At 35.1% G+C, this 16070-nt stretch overlaps 1 protein-coding gene across 1 annotated transcript; it reads left to right on the plus strand.

Annotated features, from left to right (window-relative positions):
- Positions 1 to 3086: 3086 nt before the first annotated feature.
- Positions 3087 to 14710, plus strand: LOC110870159 (circumsporozoite protein-like). Its single transcript, XM_022119361.1, has 4 exons — positions 3087 to 3114; positions 4624 to 4800; positions 14232 to 14408; positions 14610 to 14710. Exons 1-4 carry the CDS (start codon positions 3087 to 3089, stop codon positions 14708 to 14710), a joined length of 483 nt encoding a protein of 160 aa, XP_021975053.1.
- The last annotated feature ends 1360 nt before the right edge of the window (positions 14711 to 16070 follow it).

Here is a 16070-nt window from a genome sequence, read left to right on the forward strand (position 1 = left end):
AATAAGCATGTAAGTGATAACAATGTAAGCATGTATTCATCCTAGTCTTCCCCAGACTATCCCACCCAGCCTCTTAGACTGAACTCCCTAGTCTCTCAGACTAAAACCTTCCAAGTTTCTCAAACTGACTACCCAGTCTTTAAGACTCAATCTTTCCCAGTCTCTAAGACTCAATTTCCCCAGCCTCTAAGACTGAACCTCCCCAGTCTCTAAACACTGAACCTCCCCAGTCTCTAAGACTAAACCTCCCCAGTCTCTAAGACTGAATTTCCCTAGTCTCTAAGACTAAACCTCCCTAGTCTCTAAGACTGAACCTCCCCAGTCTCTAAGACTGAACTCCCCCAGTCTCTAAGACTGAATTATAAATATAACCTTGAAATATGTTTTTGTGCCTTTTGTTTGTAAAAATGTTTGTTCCCTGGATCTAGACATTTTGTGTATGCAGTTTAAAAATGTTTTCGTGAGAGCCCTAATGATCGTAGTCTAGACTCGAGAAAGAATCCTAGTTCGCTACGATCGAGGCTCTGATACCAAGCTGTCACACCCTGACTTTTGCGGAAGCGTGGTTTATTTGGTGTGACTTCTTAATACCATAGCATTCAATCATAACAACGCTATATGATAAAAACATGAGATGTTCATCCATTAATTAAGTTTGGAAAATACCACAACATTACTTGTCTGTAAACATCGACAGCAAATAAGTTACAAACCATGACTTGTTTAAATGAGTTCACAAAGACTCAACAAAAGACGTTAACTAAAACCAAGTTTAGAAACATGTATCCCGTCTAGGAGTAGGATACATCTCCTAAACTCTACGACCATGGATGACATCCTTTATTCAAATGCAGCTTGAGGACACATGCACACACCCGCCAGATCCACTAGTTCCCTGAAATACATGTAGTTTGAAAAACATCAACAAAAGTTGAGTGAGTTCATGTGTTTGTGTAAGTATGTATAAACCTTTGTAAACAGTGTATGTATGTATGTATGAAAGTCCCGGTATGATCGCAAACAAGGAAAAGATCACCAATGGTTTGCAAGGCCACTGATATGTGTGACGGTGTAGCAAGACTCAAACCTAGCAAAGTTGTACCGGGCTTCCGGCTGGAAGACATAGTCACCACTATGGGCCACCCTGGCCTCATGGGTGTGGGTTCGCTGCACCCAAATAGATCTATCACTCATGCCCCTCGGTCCTGATACGAGGATTAATGGTCCCAAGTATCCGCCTACCAAATCACATGATCTATGGTTCTTTCCTAGGCTAATCATACAAAAGTATTTGTATGTAATCCTTTTGTATCATGTATTTCACCCCCGATTGTAAAACTGAAAACAGTTAAAAGAAAAGGGGGGGACATGAACTCACAGTATTGCGTCTTCAGAACTAGCAACTCAAGTCTCCGCAGCAAACACGACTACCTACAGTGTACTAACGTCTATTAGACGAACGGGTCGTGCCTTGGCTTAGAGTTTAACGTTTTTGAGTTGCATTTCTTATGTTATTCCAAGTTATAATTATTTGTTAAAATAATAATCATTTTAACTTTAAATTATATTTTGTTTTTTGAATAATTGTTGGACAATATTTTGTATTAATACTTCTCAAGTATTTTCCTTCCCAATGATGGGGTACTTTATACATGTATTTTTGTAGTCTTGGATAATATATTTTTAAGTCTCACTTAAAAAATATATAACTTATTTGTCAAAATAATGTATTCCATGAAAATATATATTTTTCCCAAAAATAATATATTTTCTTTTTGTCGAAAATATGATATAACGTGTCAAAATGTACAAAAATTATATTTTTCACTTCTTTCGTTTCCAAAATAATATTTACCAAAAATATATGTAATGGTATTTTTCGGAATATTTTGTAAGTTATGTTTTATCGTTCGGCTTCACAGTATTTAGTGTGTAACTTAATTTCATTCCATGTGATTTTTGGTATTATTTTGGAGTTGTAAATTCTTGGTATTTGTTAAGTTATATTATTTTACCCTAAAATAATATAACTATTCCACAAAGTATACAAATATTCACACAAGTGTCTTTACTATAAAATATATATTCTAAATATATACTTATCAATTTTTATTTACAAAACCAACCTCTGATACTAGTATTTTTGTAACCAAAATCATGGCAAAGTTTATATTTAAAAAACGTAGTTTAAACTACACTAGTAAACACTTGTTTGGAAAATATTTCCTAAGTGTTTGAATTTTTAGAAAATTTCGTCATAGTTTCCTTTGAAAATGGAGGTGTCCATGCTATTTAGCATATCATTTTCTTTTCAAAATCAACACACAATGATCAATCAACCCTAAACCATAATATATTTATCAAGTGACAAAACTATACACTTTACATAACAACATGAACTTGATCTTTCACAAAAACGCGTAGTAACTTGGTAAAGTGTTTAGTAGCCTTAGTTATCCTCCAAAATATATTTACTTCTTGGTAAACTTCATTCTTGGAAATTCTAGATGTTTACAACTTGTAAACATGTTTTTAGAAAATGTTTATTTATAACCTCTTCTTGTTTCTCTGGTGTTTCTACACTTGTTTTTCCACTAAATATAGTGTAGGTTTAAGTATCAACTATGATCTTTCAAAAATCACCTTTTTAAACTTGGTTCTTTTAGAAAATCATTTGTAAATCTTGGATCTATGAGTTTACTAGCTTACTTTGATCATTGTTTTACAAGAAATCATTTTTATTCATCAACTTCATGTCTTCACAAGAAGATGATCATCATATGTTGTTACATGATCATCCTTCCACTTGCTAGGTTATATGTTTAATCACCACCTAGCAAGCTCCATGTGATGATTGTCATCATCATCTCAAGTAATCAACAAGCAAATATCATTCATGCACAAAATAACATCATTTCAACAAGATTTCATCGTGTTTCTTCTTATGTTTCAAGATTCAATTGTATATCTTTTATGGTTCTAGTGATTTTCATCATAACACATCTTTTAACCACTAAAAATATGAAGTAACAAGGGTTGCAAGAAGCTTACAACTAGCTCCAAGCTAGGGAAGAACATTGGTGAAAATGGAGTGGATAAAAGCTAATGATGGAGGTCCTTCAAGATTCGTGAGCACCGAGCTTCCTAAAACGCCTTATTACACCTTAAGATAGCCTTGGATTGGATGGATGATGATCGAAAATGGTGATGGGGGGAGTGGGGTTTCGGCCGAGAGTGTGGGAGGGAGGAGAAGAAGTTGTAAAGTGTTGTGAAGATGATGGTGATCTTGTGTACTTATAATCCCCTAATCTCTAATATCCATTGGTTTTAGTGTCTTCATAAGTACATACAATATCAAAGCAAATCCCAAGGAAATCATGGAAGATTTAGAGAAGATTAAGGTAATCTTGAGGTTGGGCCACTTTGGGCCGTAGATCATATGGGGGGGAGGGGGTAAATTGTAAGTTGATGGTAAGTGTAGGTAATAAGTTGGAAGTTAAATGTAAAAGTCAAGTGTTTAATGTATAGGATGTATTATGTAGTATATTAGAGTGTTCGGGAACCATAACTAGCTCAGAAAAAGTAAAACAATGCTTTTAGCAATATTTTCGTGTTCCGGGTAATGTCAGGTTGTTCGGTTAGATACCGATTTGTTAAAGTGTTAATTTATACCGTATAGTGTCCTTTATGTAACCTTTTGTGACACTTTTAATTCCCGACACTTAGGAAAGTATACAGGACCATTTTCCAATGTTTTTGCATGTTACTAGCATGTTAAAATGCTGATTTTTGCTGATTAATGCAGATTTCTGCACTTTGAGTGGGTTTTAGGCACTTTCCGGCACTTAAACTATCACCTAGTGACGTAGTTTTATGGTCCTTACTTCCCTACACTCTGTACTAGTGTAGTACCTTGTCTCTGGCCCTTACGGGGTATCAAAACACTATCTGTCTATGTACTCACATTGTCAGCATGTTTCTGAGTTATCCACTAACTGTGTTAACCGTGCTTTGTGCATCGTTTATGTCACTAAAGTTTGTATGTGATAAATGGTGTGACAGTATGAAATGTGATGCACATGTATGTATAATACAGAAATCATAAAGCAGTTTATATCATCAGTTGTAATTAAGCATTAATCAATATTAATTAATTGTACGGATACGTGTAATTATGAGGGTTGTCACACTATAACTAAGATAATCTCTTAAAAAGTGCAAAAGTGCGGAAATAATCAAAGGTTACACTAAAGGCGAGTCGGATCCAAGTGATTCATCTTGTCTATCTGTTTTTATTTTTATTTTTATTTTCAGCATTTTTAGTTTTTATTTTCATGTGTAAACCTTTTTCTAAAATTTTGATTTGATTAGACATTGAGGATAAACCGGTACTAAAAGCTCTTGTGTCCTTGGACGACCTCGGTATCTTACCAACGCTATACTTCGCTCACGATGGGTGCACTTGCCCATATGTGTGTTTAGTGTTAGTAAAATATCGTGTTTTATAAATTTAAAACTTGACTAAAGTGTAAAAAGGGCTAAAAATATACATAAAAATATATATAACACCGCACACATCAGTGTGACATATTGAGCTATCAAGCGATACTGCATCTTATGCAGGATCTCCTTATCAGGGTCCCAATGAGTGGGACCAATGTTTTAATCAATTTACTTTTGTTAATACACCTCCTTATCCTCATCCACAAACACCGTCACCTCCACAGGAGGATGAACCAATGGAGCCTGCAGATCAGCAACCTCAACCACCACCACAACCAAGGAAGCCTCGTGGTTCACGTATGTCGGTACGTGCGGGGCAATGGTCGGGATCGCTACCACCTTTTCCTCTAACTTATCCTACTATTCCAGAGGACCCATAAATGGATGGACCCTCTAATACTGAACTAGTTGTTGAACCACCTCAACATCCACCTTTGGGTTTTGATAACCCTATTCCTACATATCCAGATATGATTGGATATGATACTTCTTTTTCAGCAACCCCTATGGATTATAATTATCCAGCTCCGTCATATGACCCCTACCTACAGGCGGTCATGCATAACGCACTTTATCCATCACCATTTCCTCCTGCTTAACCAAATGTTGGATATCCTAATTATGGATACAGTATCTAGTTGTTCCACAACCATAACCACTTCAACAACTCCAGGCTATTAATCAAGGCTTGGAGCGAGCGGAGCAGATTTAACACTAGGCTGAAAAGAATGAAAGGAGAACAAGCAAGATCTTCAAGAAGCTTTCCAAGATCATCAAAGGAAAGAAGGATGAATGAAGATTGTATTTTTTTTCTTTTATTATAATTTAATTTCCAAAAGTCCATGTCGGACATGTCATTGTATTTTATTTCAAAGGCCCCTATGTGGACTAGTATTGTAATTTCCTTTCAAAAGTCCCTAGGAGGACAAGGATTATAATTTATTTCAAAAGTCCCTATGTGGGCTAGTATTGTAATTTCTTAATTATGGATAATCTTGAATTATCTTATATATTCATTTCATCCTTTTCAACCGATCGTCTCGAATTTTAATTCAAATTTTATCGATCTGCTCAAAAATCAACAAAATCTTCTTAATGGTTTGATCAGCCCTTATGGCAAGCCTACATGATTGGGAATGAAATGGCAGTGTGGCATTGAGGAATCACACTGATCAAAGAGGTGGAGGGCATATGCCCAAACCTTATTCCTATGTCCAATGAGACTACGGATAATGATATATAAATATATATGTATATATATATATATTATCAAACCATTAAGACATTCATTCTTCCAGTATTAGCATACAATGAAATGTTAATATATCTGGCAGTGTGGCAATGAAGAATCACATTGGCCATCGAGGTGGAGGACATATGTCCAAACCTCATAGCCTATATGATCGAATGAGATCTTGGCTAAATATATTATTATCATCAAATTCGATGATCATTAAATTTAACATTCAATATAATGTTAACATAATTTTCCTATGAGCTATGTTTTATTGTCGAATGAGACAATGGCAGTTGTGACCATATGGCACATTGTCCAAATAGGGTGGAGGACATATGTCCAAACCCCATAGCCACATGATCCAATGAGATCACGGCTTATATTATTATCAAATCATTGAGACTTAACTTCAATGATCATTTTTGTTTAACACTCAATGTAGTGTTAAATTATATTAAGGTAGTATAACAATGTGGAAGCACAGTGACCAAAATAGGTGGAGGACATATGTCCAAGCCTTATAGCCTTTATGTTCCAATGAGACTACGGCTAATATTTAAACTTATTTAACATTCAATGCAATGTTAAATCATATTTAGGCAGTTGTGACATTGTGCACACTGGCCGAAAAGGTGGGGGATATATATCCAAACCTTATAGCCCATACGATCCAATGAGATCACGGCTGATATTATTATCAAGTCATCAAATTCGATGGCCATTTTTATTATATAATCAAATATGTCACACTGAACATTAATCTATTATTTATTGGCATAGTCCAAAGTTTCTATAGATTGCCAACCCAAATTCTGGTGGAGCCGTTAACGGGCGTGGTAACATTGGACACGCTACTCGTGAGGGCAAAGGCAATGACCTTCAAGCTCTAATTTCCGCTAAAGTAGGCAAGGCCATGGAAAATTTTATGGTGAATTTTAAAGGATCGGGTTCAACCCTTCCAAAGTCCCAATCAACCCCACATCCTTCCACACATAAATCTAAGAGCTCACATTATTCCTCAAATGAGAGGAGTGAGCCTAAACCTGTTACCAAGGAGAAAACCCGGTCTACTAAAGATGGTTGTACTTATAAATATTTCGTATCGTGTAAAGCTCGAGATTTCATGGGGGAGAAAGGAGCCATCAATGCTGTCACACCATGGCTTTTGCGGAAGCGTGGGTTTATTTGGTGTGACTTCTTAATACCTTAGCACAATCACAACACTGCTATATGAAAATAAAACACATGATAGTCATCCATTCATTACGTTTTGAAAGTTACCACAACATCATTGTTTTGAAAGTCGACACATGAAACAAAGTACAATCATGACATAATTAAAAACATGTTCATACGACATAACAAAAGAGTTGACTAGAAATACGGTTTATGACTTGTAACCCGTCCAGGCAAGGGTCACACCTCCTAAACCTGGATGACATCATTATTTCCTATGCAGCTTGCCACTATTGCACACATCGCCAGATCCATTAATTTCCTGAAATATATGTAATTTGAAAAACCAACAAAAAGTTGAGCGAGTTCATGTAAAAGTGAGTATGTATAAACCGTTCATGTATAAAAGTCCCTGGTATGTGGCAATAAGGAAAAAGAGATCACCAATGGGTTGCAAAGCCACTGGTTTGTGTGAGAAGGTGCAGGAAAACTCAAACCTAGCAAATTTGTTACCGGGCTTCGGCTGTAAGACACAGTCACCTCTATGGGCCGCCCAGGCCTCACGGGTGTGGGCTCGCTACACCCAAATAGATCTATCACTCTTGTGTCCCTCGGTCCTAACAACGAGGATTAATGGCCTTAAGTGTTGTACCCACCCCTCACATGATCTAGTAGTAAACCCTCCCTAAGCTAACCATACCATGTAAATAAATGTTTGTAATAATTGCCGCATGTATTTCACCCCCGAAGTATAAAACTGAAAACAGTAAAGAGAAAAGGGCGAACATGAACTCACAGAGGTGCGTATCCTGAGATAGTCGTCAATCCCAACTCGGTCTGCTACGCGACGACCTACACGTACTAATGTCTATTAGACGAACGGGTCGTGCCTTGGCTTAGGGTTTAGTGTTTTTAGGAAAAATAGTTAGGCAACTATTTCGTGTTCACACTTCTTAATTATTTTATATGTGTATTTCCTTCCCAAGGATGGGGGCATTTTTACATGCACAGTTTGTAATATCCGAAAAATATATTTTAAGTCCCACTTAGAAAATATATTTAATTTACTTGACTTAAAACATCTTAATTCAAAATATATATATTTTCCCAAAAATATTGTATTTTACTTCATAAATTTCTCCAAAATAATATTTTACCAAAAATATACGAATAAGAGTATTTTTTCTGAAATATACATAAGTCACGTTTTAGCGTTCCGTATTGCTTTAACAAATGCGTAACTTAAATATTTATCTCGAAGGAGTTTTGGTCTTATTTTGGAGTCTTAATTCCATGGTATATATAAGTTATATTATTTTATCCTAAAAATAATACAACTAGTTTACAAAAATAATCAAATAATCACGCAAGCGTTTTAGTATAAAATATACTCTACATATATATTTATCAAATTTTATTTACGAAAATCAACCTCCGACAATTAGTATTTTTGGTAATAAAAATCATGGCGAAGTTTATTTTGAAAACCAAGTAAAAAATATTTACGTAAGCACTTGCTAGGAAAATATTTTCTAAGTCTTGAGATTTTTAGAAAATTTCGCCAGAGTTTCCCCTAAAAACAGAGGTTTCCATGCTTTTAAGCATATCATTTTCTTTTCGAAATCAATCAACAATCACCAATAATCATTTCATACTTTACCAAGAGCAAAAATATATGTGGTTTATTCTAGTCATGAACTTGATATATTTCGAAAACGCGTAGTAACTTGGTAAGACTTTTAGTAGACCTAGTTACCTTCCGAAACGAATTTATTTCTTTAAAAATCATTCTCTTAAAATAATTTAGTGTTTACAACTTGTAAGTAATTTTTATAAAAATTTAACTCTTGAACTCTTCTTGTAAATAAAAGCTTTTTACACTTATTTTACTTACAAAAATTATGTAAGAGTATGTAAAAGTCGTAAACTTTTAGAGATCGTTTCTTGAACTCGATTTGTTTACAAAAACCTTTTGTAAACTTGGATTAACATACTCATCAACTTACTAGCTAGTTTATATTTTGTGAAAAATCATTTTTATCAAGTTCATGTCTAGTTAGAAAGTGGTTATTTTTCATAACATGTAACCATTTTCTTTTCTTGTTAAATCATGTTTCCCAACATTATTTAACAAGATCATATGGTGATTATAATCACAAAACCAAAAATCATCATAAGACTAACAACATACTCATGACTACATCAACTAGTATCATTTATCATCTTCAAGTTAAACTTTCATGTGGAGCTTTATGTTCATCATTCTTGTTCTTGTAATTTAGTGTTCTAGTTCTTGTGTTCTTTAAATATAATCATCATCTACATATTTTAACTAAGAAACAAGATGAACAAGGGTGCACAAGGAACTTACTACTAGCACAAGGCTAGGGTAGAAACTAGTGATGAAGATGATGAGAAAAAGATGAGGAACAAGCAAGAACAAAGCTCCCTCGATGCTCCACAAGTAGTAAGCCTTCTTAGAATCACCTTATAAGCTTGAATGAGACTTGAAAATGGAGAATGATGGTGGTTTTATGGTGGTGATGGTGGCGGTTTGGGTGGAGCCGAAAGAGGGAGAGAGAGAGTGAAGTGAGGGAGTGAATGATGAGTAGGAATGATTGTGATCTTCAGAAGAAGATGACATAGTGTCTGTGACAAACAATCGCACATATACACGTATATCAATAATCATCAAATAAGCATGTAAGTGATAACAATGTAAGCATGTATTCATCCTAGTCTTCCCCAGACTATCCCACCCAGCCTCTTAGACTGAACTCCCTAGTCTCTCAGACTAAAACCTTCCAAGTTTCTCAAACTGACTACCCAGTCTTTAAGACTCAATCTTTCCCAGTCTCTAAGACTCAATTTCCCCAGCCTCTAAGACTGAACCTCCCCAGTCTCTAAACACTGAACCTCCCCAGTCTCTAAGACTAAACCTCCCCAGTCTCTAAGACTGAATTTCCCTAGTCTCTAAGACTAAACCTCCCTAGTCTCTAAGACTGAACCTCCCCAGTCTCTAAGACTGAACTCCCCCAGTCTCTAAGACTGAATTATAAATATAACCTTGAAATATGTTTTTGTGCCTTTTGTTTGTAAAAATGTTTGTTCCCTGGATCTGGACATTTTGTGTATGCAGTTTAAAAATGTTTTCGTGAGAGCCCTAATGATCGTAGTCTAGACTCGAGAAAGAATCCTAGTTCGCTACGATCGAGGCTCTGATACCAAGCTGTCACACCCTGACTTTTGCGGAAGCGTGGTTTATTTGGTGTGACTTCTTAATACCATAGCATTCAATCATAACAACGCTATATGATAAAAACATGAGATGTTCATCCATTAATTAAGTTTGGAAAATACCACAACATTACTTGTCTGTAAACATCGACAGCAAATAAGTTACAAACCATGACTTGTTTAAATGAGTTCACAAAGACTCAACAAAAGACGTTAACTAAAACCAAGTTTAGAAACATGTATCCCGTCTAGGAGTAGGATACATCTCCTAAACTCTACGACCATGGATGACATCCTTTATTCAAATGCAGCTTGAGGACACATGCACACACCCGCCAGATCCACTAGTTCCCTGAAATACATGTAGTTTGAAAAACATCAACAAAAGTTGAGTGAGTTCATGTGTTTGTGTAAGTATGTATAAACCTTTGTAAACAGTGTATGTATGTATGTATGAAAGTCCCGGTATGATCGCAAACAAGGAAAAGATCACCAATGGTTTGCAAGGCCACTGATATGTGTGACGGTGTAGCAAGACTCAAACCTAGCAAAGTTGTACCGGGCTTCCGGCTGGAAGACATAGTCACCACTATGGGCCACCCTGGCCTCATGGGTGTGGGTTCGCTGCACCCAAATAGATCTATCACTCATGCCCCTCGGTCCTGATACGAGGATTAATGGTCCCAAGTATCCGCCTACCAAATCACATGATCTATGGTTCTTTCCTAGGCTAATCATACAAAAGTATTTGTATGTAATCCTTTTGTATCATGTATTTCACCCCCGATTGTAAAACTGAAAACAGTTAAAAGAAAAGGGGGGGACATGAACTCACAGTATTGCGTCTTCAGAACTAGCAACTCAAGTCTCCGCAGCAAACACGACTACCTACAGTGTACTAACGTCTATTAGACGAACGGGTCGTGCCTTGGCTTAGAGTTTAACGTTTTTGAGTTGCATTTCTTATGTTATTCCAAGTTATAATTATTTGTTAAAATAATAATCATTTTAACTTTAAATTATATTTTGTTTTTGAATAATTGTTGGACAATATTTTGTATTAATACTTCTCAAGTATTTTCCTTCCCAATGATGGGGTACTTTATACATGTATTTTTGTAGTCTTGGATAATATATTTTTAAGTCTCACTTAAAAAATATATAACTTATTTGTCAAAATAATGTATTCCATGAAAATATATATTTTTCCCAAAAATAATATATTTTCTTTTTGTCGAAAATATGATATAACGTGTCAAAATGTACAAAAATTATATTTTTCACTTCTTTCGTTTCCAAAATAATATTTACCAAAAATATATGTAATGGTACTTTTCGGAATATTTTGTAAGTTATGTTTTATCGTTCGGCTTCACAGTATTTAGTGTGTAACTTAATTTCATTCCATGTGATTTTTGGTATTATTTTGGAGTTGTAAATTCTTGGTATTTGTTAAGTTATATTATTTTACCCTAAAATAATATAACTATTCCACAAAGTATACAAATATTCACACAAGTGTCTTTACTATAAAATATATATTCTAAATATATACTTATCAATTTTTATTTACAAAACCAACCTCTGATACTAGTATTTTTGTAACAAAATCATGGCAAAGTTTATATTTAAAAAACGTAGTTTAAAATACACTAGTAAACACTTGTTTGGAAAATATTTCCTAAGTGTTTGAATTTTTAGAAAATTTCGTCATAGTTTCCTTTGAAAATGGAGGTGTCCATGCTATTTAGCATATCATTTTCTTTTCAAAATCAACACACAATGATCAATCAACCCTAAACCATAATATATTTATCAAGTGACAAAACTATACACTTTACATAACAACATGAACTTGATCTTTCACAAAAACGCGTAGTAACTTGGTAAAGTGTTTAGTAGCCTTAGTTATCCTCCAAAATATATTTACTTCTTGGTAAACTTCATTCTTGGAAATTCTAGATGTTTACAACTTGTAAACATGTTTTTAGAAAATGTTTATTTATAACCTCTTCTTGTTTCTCTGGTGTTTCTACACTTGTTTTTCCACTAAATATAGTGTAGGTTTAAGTATCAACTATGATCTTTCAAAAATCACCTTTTTAAACTTGGTTCTTTTAGAAAATCATTTGTAAATCTTGGATCTATGAGTTTACTAGCTTACTTTGATCATTGTTTTACAAGAAATCATTTTTATTCATCAACTTCATGTCTTCACAAGAAGATGATCATCATATGTTGTTACATGATCATCCTTCCACTTGCTAGGTTATATGTTTAATCACCACCTAGCAAGCTCCATGTGATGATTGTCATCATCATCTCAAGTAATCAACAAGCAAATATCATTCATGCACTAAATAACATCATTTCAACAAGATTTCATCGTGTTTCTTCTTATGTTTCAAGATTCAATTGTATATCTTTTATGGTTCTAGTAATTTTCATCATAACACATCTTTTAACCACTAAAAATATGAAGTAACAAGGGTTGCAAGAAGCTTACAACTAGCTCCAAGCTAGGGAAGAACATTGGTGAAAATGGAGTGGATAAAAGCTAATGATGGAGGTCCTTCAAGATTCGTGAGCACCGAGCTTCCTAAAACGCCTTATTACACCTTAAGATAGCCTTGGATTGGATGGATGATGATCGAAAATGGTGATGGGGGGAGTGGGGTTTCGGCCGAGAGTGTGGGAGGGAGGAGAAGAAGTTGTAAAGTGTTGTGAAGATGATGGTGATCTTGTGTACTTATAATCCCCTAATCTCTAATATCCATTGGTTTTAGTGTCTTCATAAGTACATACAATATCAAAGCAAATCCCAAGGAAATCATGGAAGATTTAGAGAAGATTAAGGTAATCTTGAGGTTGGGCCACTTTGGGCCGTAGATCATATGGGGGGGAGGGGGTAAATTGTAAGTTGATGGTAAGTGTAGGTAATAAGTTGGAAGTTAAATGTAAAAGTCAAGTGTTTAATGTATAGGATGTATTATGTAGTATATTAGAGTGTTCGGGAACCATAACTAGCTCAGAAAAAGTAAAACAATGCTTTTAGCAATATTTTCGTGTTCCGGGTAATGTCAGGTTGTTCGGTTAGATACCGATTTGTTAAAGTGTTAATTTATACCGTATAGTGTCCTTTATGTAACCTTTTGTGACACTTTTAATTCCCGACACTTAGGAAAGTATACAGGACCATTTTCCAATGTTTTTGCATGTTACTAGCATGTTAAAATGCTGATTTTTGCTGATTAATGCAGATTTCTGCACTTTGAGTGGGTTTTAGGCACTTTCCGGCACTTAAACTATCACCTAGTGACGTAGTTTTATGGTCCTTACTTCCCTACACTCTGTACTAGTGTAGTACCTTGTCTCTGGCCCTTACGGGGTATCAAAACACTATCTGTCTATGTACTCACATTGTCAGCATGTTTCTGAGTTATCCACTAACTGTGTTAACCGTGCTTTGTGCATCGTTTATGTCACTAAAGTTTGTATGTGATAAATGGTGTGACAGTATGAAATGTGATGCACATGTATGTATAATACAGAAATCATAAAGCAGTTTATATCATCAGTTGTAATTAAGCATTAATCAATATTAATTAATTGTACGGATACGTGTAATTATGAGGGTTGTCACACTATAACTAAGATAATCTCTTAAAAAGTGCAAAAGTGCGGAAATAATCAAAGGTTACACTAAAGGCGAGTCGGATCCAAGTGATTCATCTTGTCTATCTGTTTTTATTTTTATTTTTATTTTCAGCATTTTTAGTTTTTATTTTCATGTGTAAACCTTTTTCTAAAATTTTGATTTGATTAGACATTGAGGATAAACCGGTACTAAAAGCTCTTGTGTCCTTGGACGACCTCGGTATCTTACCAACGCTATACTTCGCTCACGATGGGTGCACTTGCCCATATGTGTGTTTAGTGTTAGTAAAATATCGTGTTTTATAAATTTAAAACTTGACTAAAGTGTAAAAAGGGCTAAAAATATACATAAAAATATATATAACACCGCACACATCAGTGTGACATATTGAGCTATCAAGCGATACTGCATCTTATGCAGGATCTCCTTATCAGGGTCCCAATGAGTGGGACCAATGTTTTAATCAATTTACTTTTGTTAATACACCTCCTTATCCTCATCCACAAACACCGTCACCTCCACAGGAGGATGAACCAATGGAGCCTGCAGATCAGCAACCTCAACCACCACCACAACCAAGGAAGCCTCGTGGTTCACGTATGTCGGTACGTGCGGGGCAATGGTCGGGATCGCTACCACCTTTTCCTCTAACTTATCCTACTATTCCAGAGGACCCATAAACGGATGGACCCTCTAATACTGAACTAGTTGTTGAACCACCTCAACATCCACCTTTGGGTTTTGATAACCCTATTCCTACATATCCAGATATGATTGGATATGATACTTCTTTTTCAGCAACCCCTATGGATTATAATTATCCAGCTCCGTCATATGACCCCTACCTACAGGCGGTCATGCATAACGCACTTTATCCATCACCATTTCCTCCTGCTTAACCAAATGTTGGATATCCTAATTATGGATACAGTATCTAGTTGTTCCACAACCATAACCACTTCAACAACTCCAGGCTATTAATCAAGGCTTGGAGCGAGCGGAGCAGATTTAACACTAGGCTGAAAAGAATGAAAGGAGAACAAGCAAGATCTTCAAGAAGCTTTCCAAGATCATCAAAGGAAAGAAGGATGAATGAAGATTGTATTTTTTTTTCTTTTATTATAATTTAATTTCCAAAAGTCCATGTCGGACATGTCATTGTATTTTATTTCAAAGGCCCCTATGTGGACTAGTATTGTAATTTCCTTTCAAAAGTCCCTAGGAGGACAAGGATTATAATTTATTTCAAAAGTCCCTATGTGGGCTAGTATTGTAATTTCTTAATTATGGATAATCTTGAATTATCTTATATATTCATTTCATCCTTTTCAACCGATCGTCTCGAATTTTAATTCAAATTTTATCGATCTGCTCAAAAATCAACAAAATCTTCTTAATGGTTTGATCAGCCCTTATGGCAAGCCTACATGATTGGGAATGAAATGGCAGTGTGGCATTGAGGAATCACACTGATCAAAGAGGTGGAGGGCATATGCCCAAACCTTATTCCTATGTCCAATGAGACTACGGATAATGATATATAAATATATATGTATATATATATATATATATATATATTATCAAACCATTAAGACATTCATTCTTCCAGTATTAGCATACAATGAAATGTTAATATATCTGGCAGTGTGGCAATGAAGAATCACATTGGCCATCGAGGTGGAGGACATATTTCCAAACCTCATAGCCTATATGATCGAATGAGATCTTGGCTAAATATATTATTATCATCAAATTCGATGATCATTAAATTTAACATTCAATATAATGTTAACATAATTTTCCTATGAGCTATGTTTTATTGTCGAATGAGACAATGGCAGTTGTGACCATATGGCACATTGTCCAAATAGGGTGGAGGACATATGTCCAAACCCCATAGCCACATGATCCAATGAGATCACGGCTTATATTATTATCAAATCATTGAGACTTAACTTCAATGATCATTTTTGTTTAACACTCAATGTATTGTTAAATTATATTAAGGTAGTATAACAATGTGGAAGCACAGTGACCAAAATAGGTGGAGGACATATGTCCAAGCCTTATAGCCTTTATGTTCCAATGAGACTACGGCTAATATTTAAACTTATTTAACATTCAATGCAATGTTAAATCATATTTAGGCAGTTGTGACATTGTGCACACTGGCCGAAAAGGTGGGGGATATATATCCAAACCTTATAGCCCATACGATCCAATGAGATCACGGCTGATATTATTATCAAGTCATCAAAT

The sequence above is a fragment of the Helianthus annuus genome, chromosome 8 (assembly GCF_002127325.2).
Source record: "Helianthus annuus cultivar XRQ/B chromosome 8, HanXRQr2.0-SUNRISE, whole genome shotgun sequence".
NCBI lineage: Eukaryota > Viridiplantae > Streptophyta > Magnoliopsida > Asterales > Asteraceae > Helianthus > Helianthus annuus.

What these genes read in the sequence shown, in the direction of transcription:
- LOC110870159 (XM_022119361.1), top strand. Translation starts at nt 3,087, where the DNA reads ATGGAGTGGATAAAAGCTAATGATGGAG. An exon ending in GATAAAAGCTAATGATGGAG is followed by an intron (nt 3,115 to 4,623) that starts GTCCTTCAAGAT and finishes CATCTTATGCAG; the next exon opens with GATCTCCTTATCAGGGTCCC. An exon ending in AAGGAAGCCTCGTGGTTCAC is followed by an intron (nt 4,801 to 14,231) that starts GTATGTCGGTAC and finishes CATCTTATGCAG; the next exon opens with GATCTCCTTATCAGGGTCCC.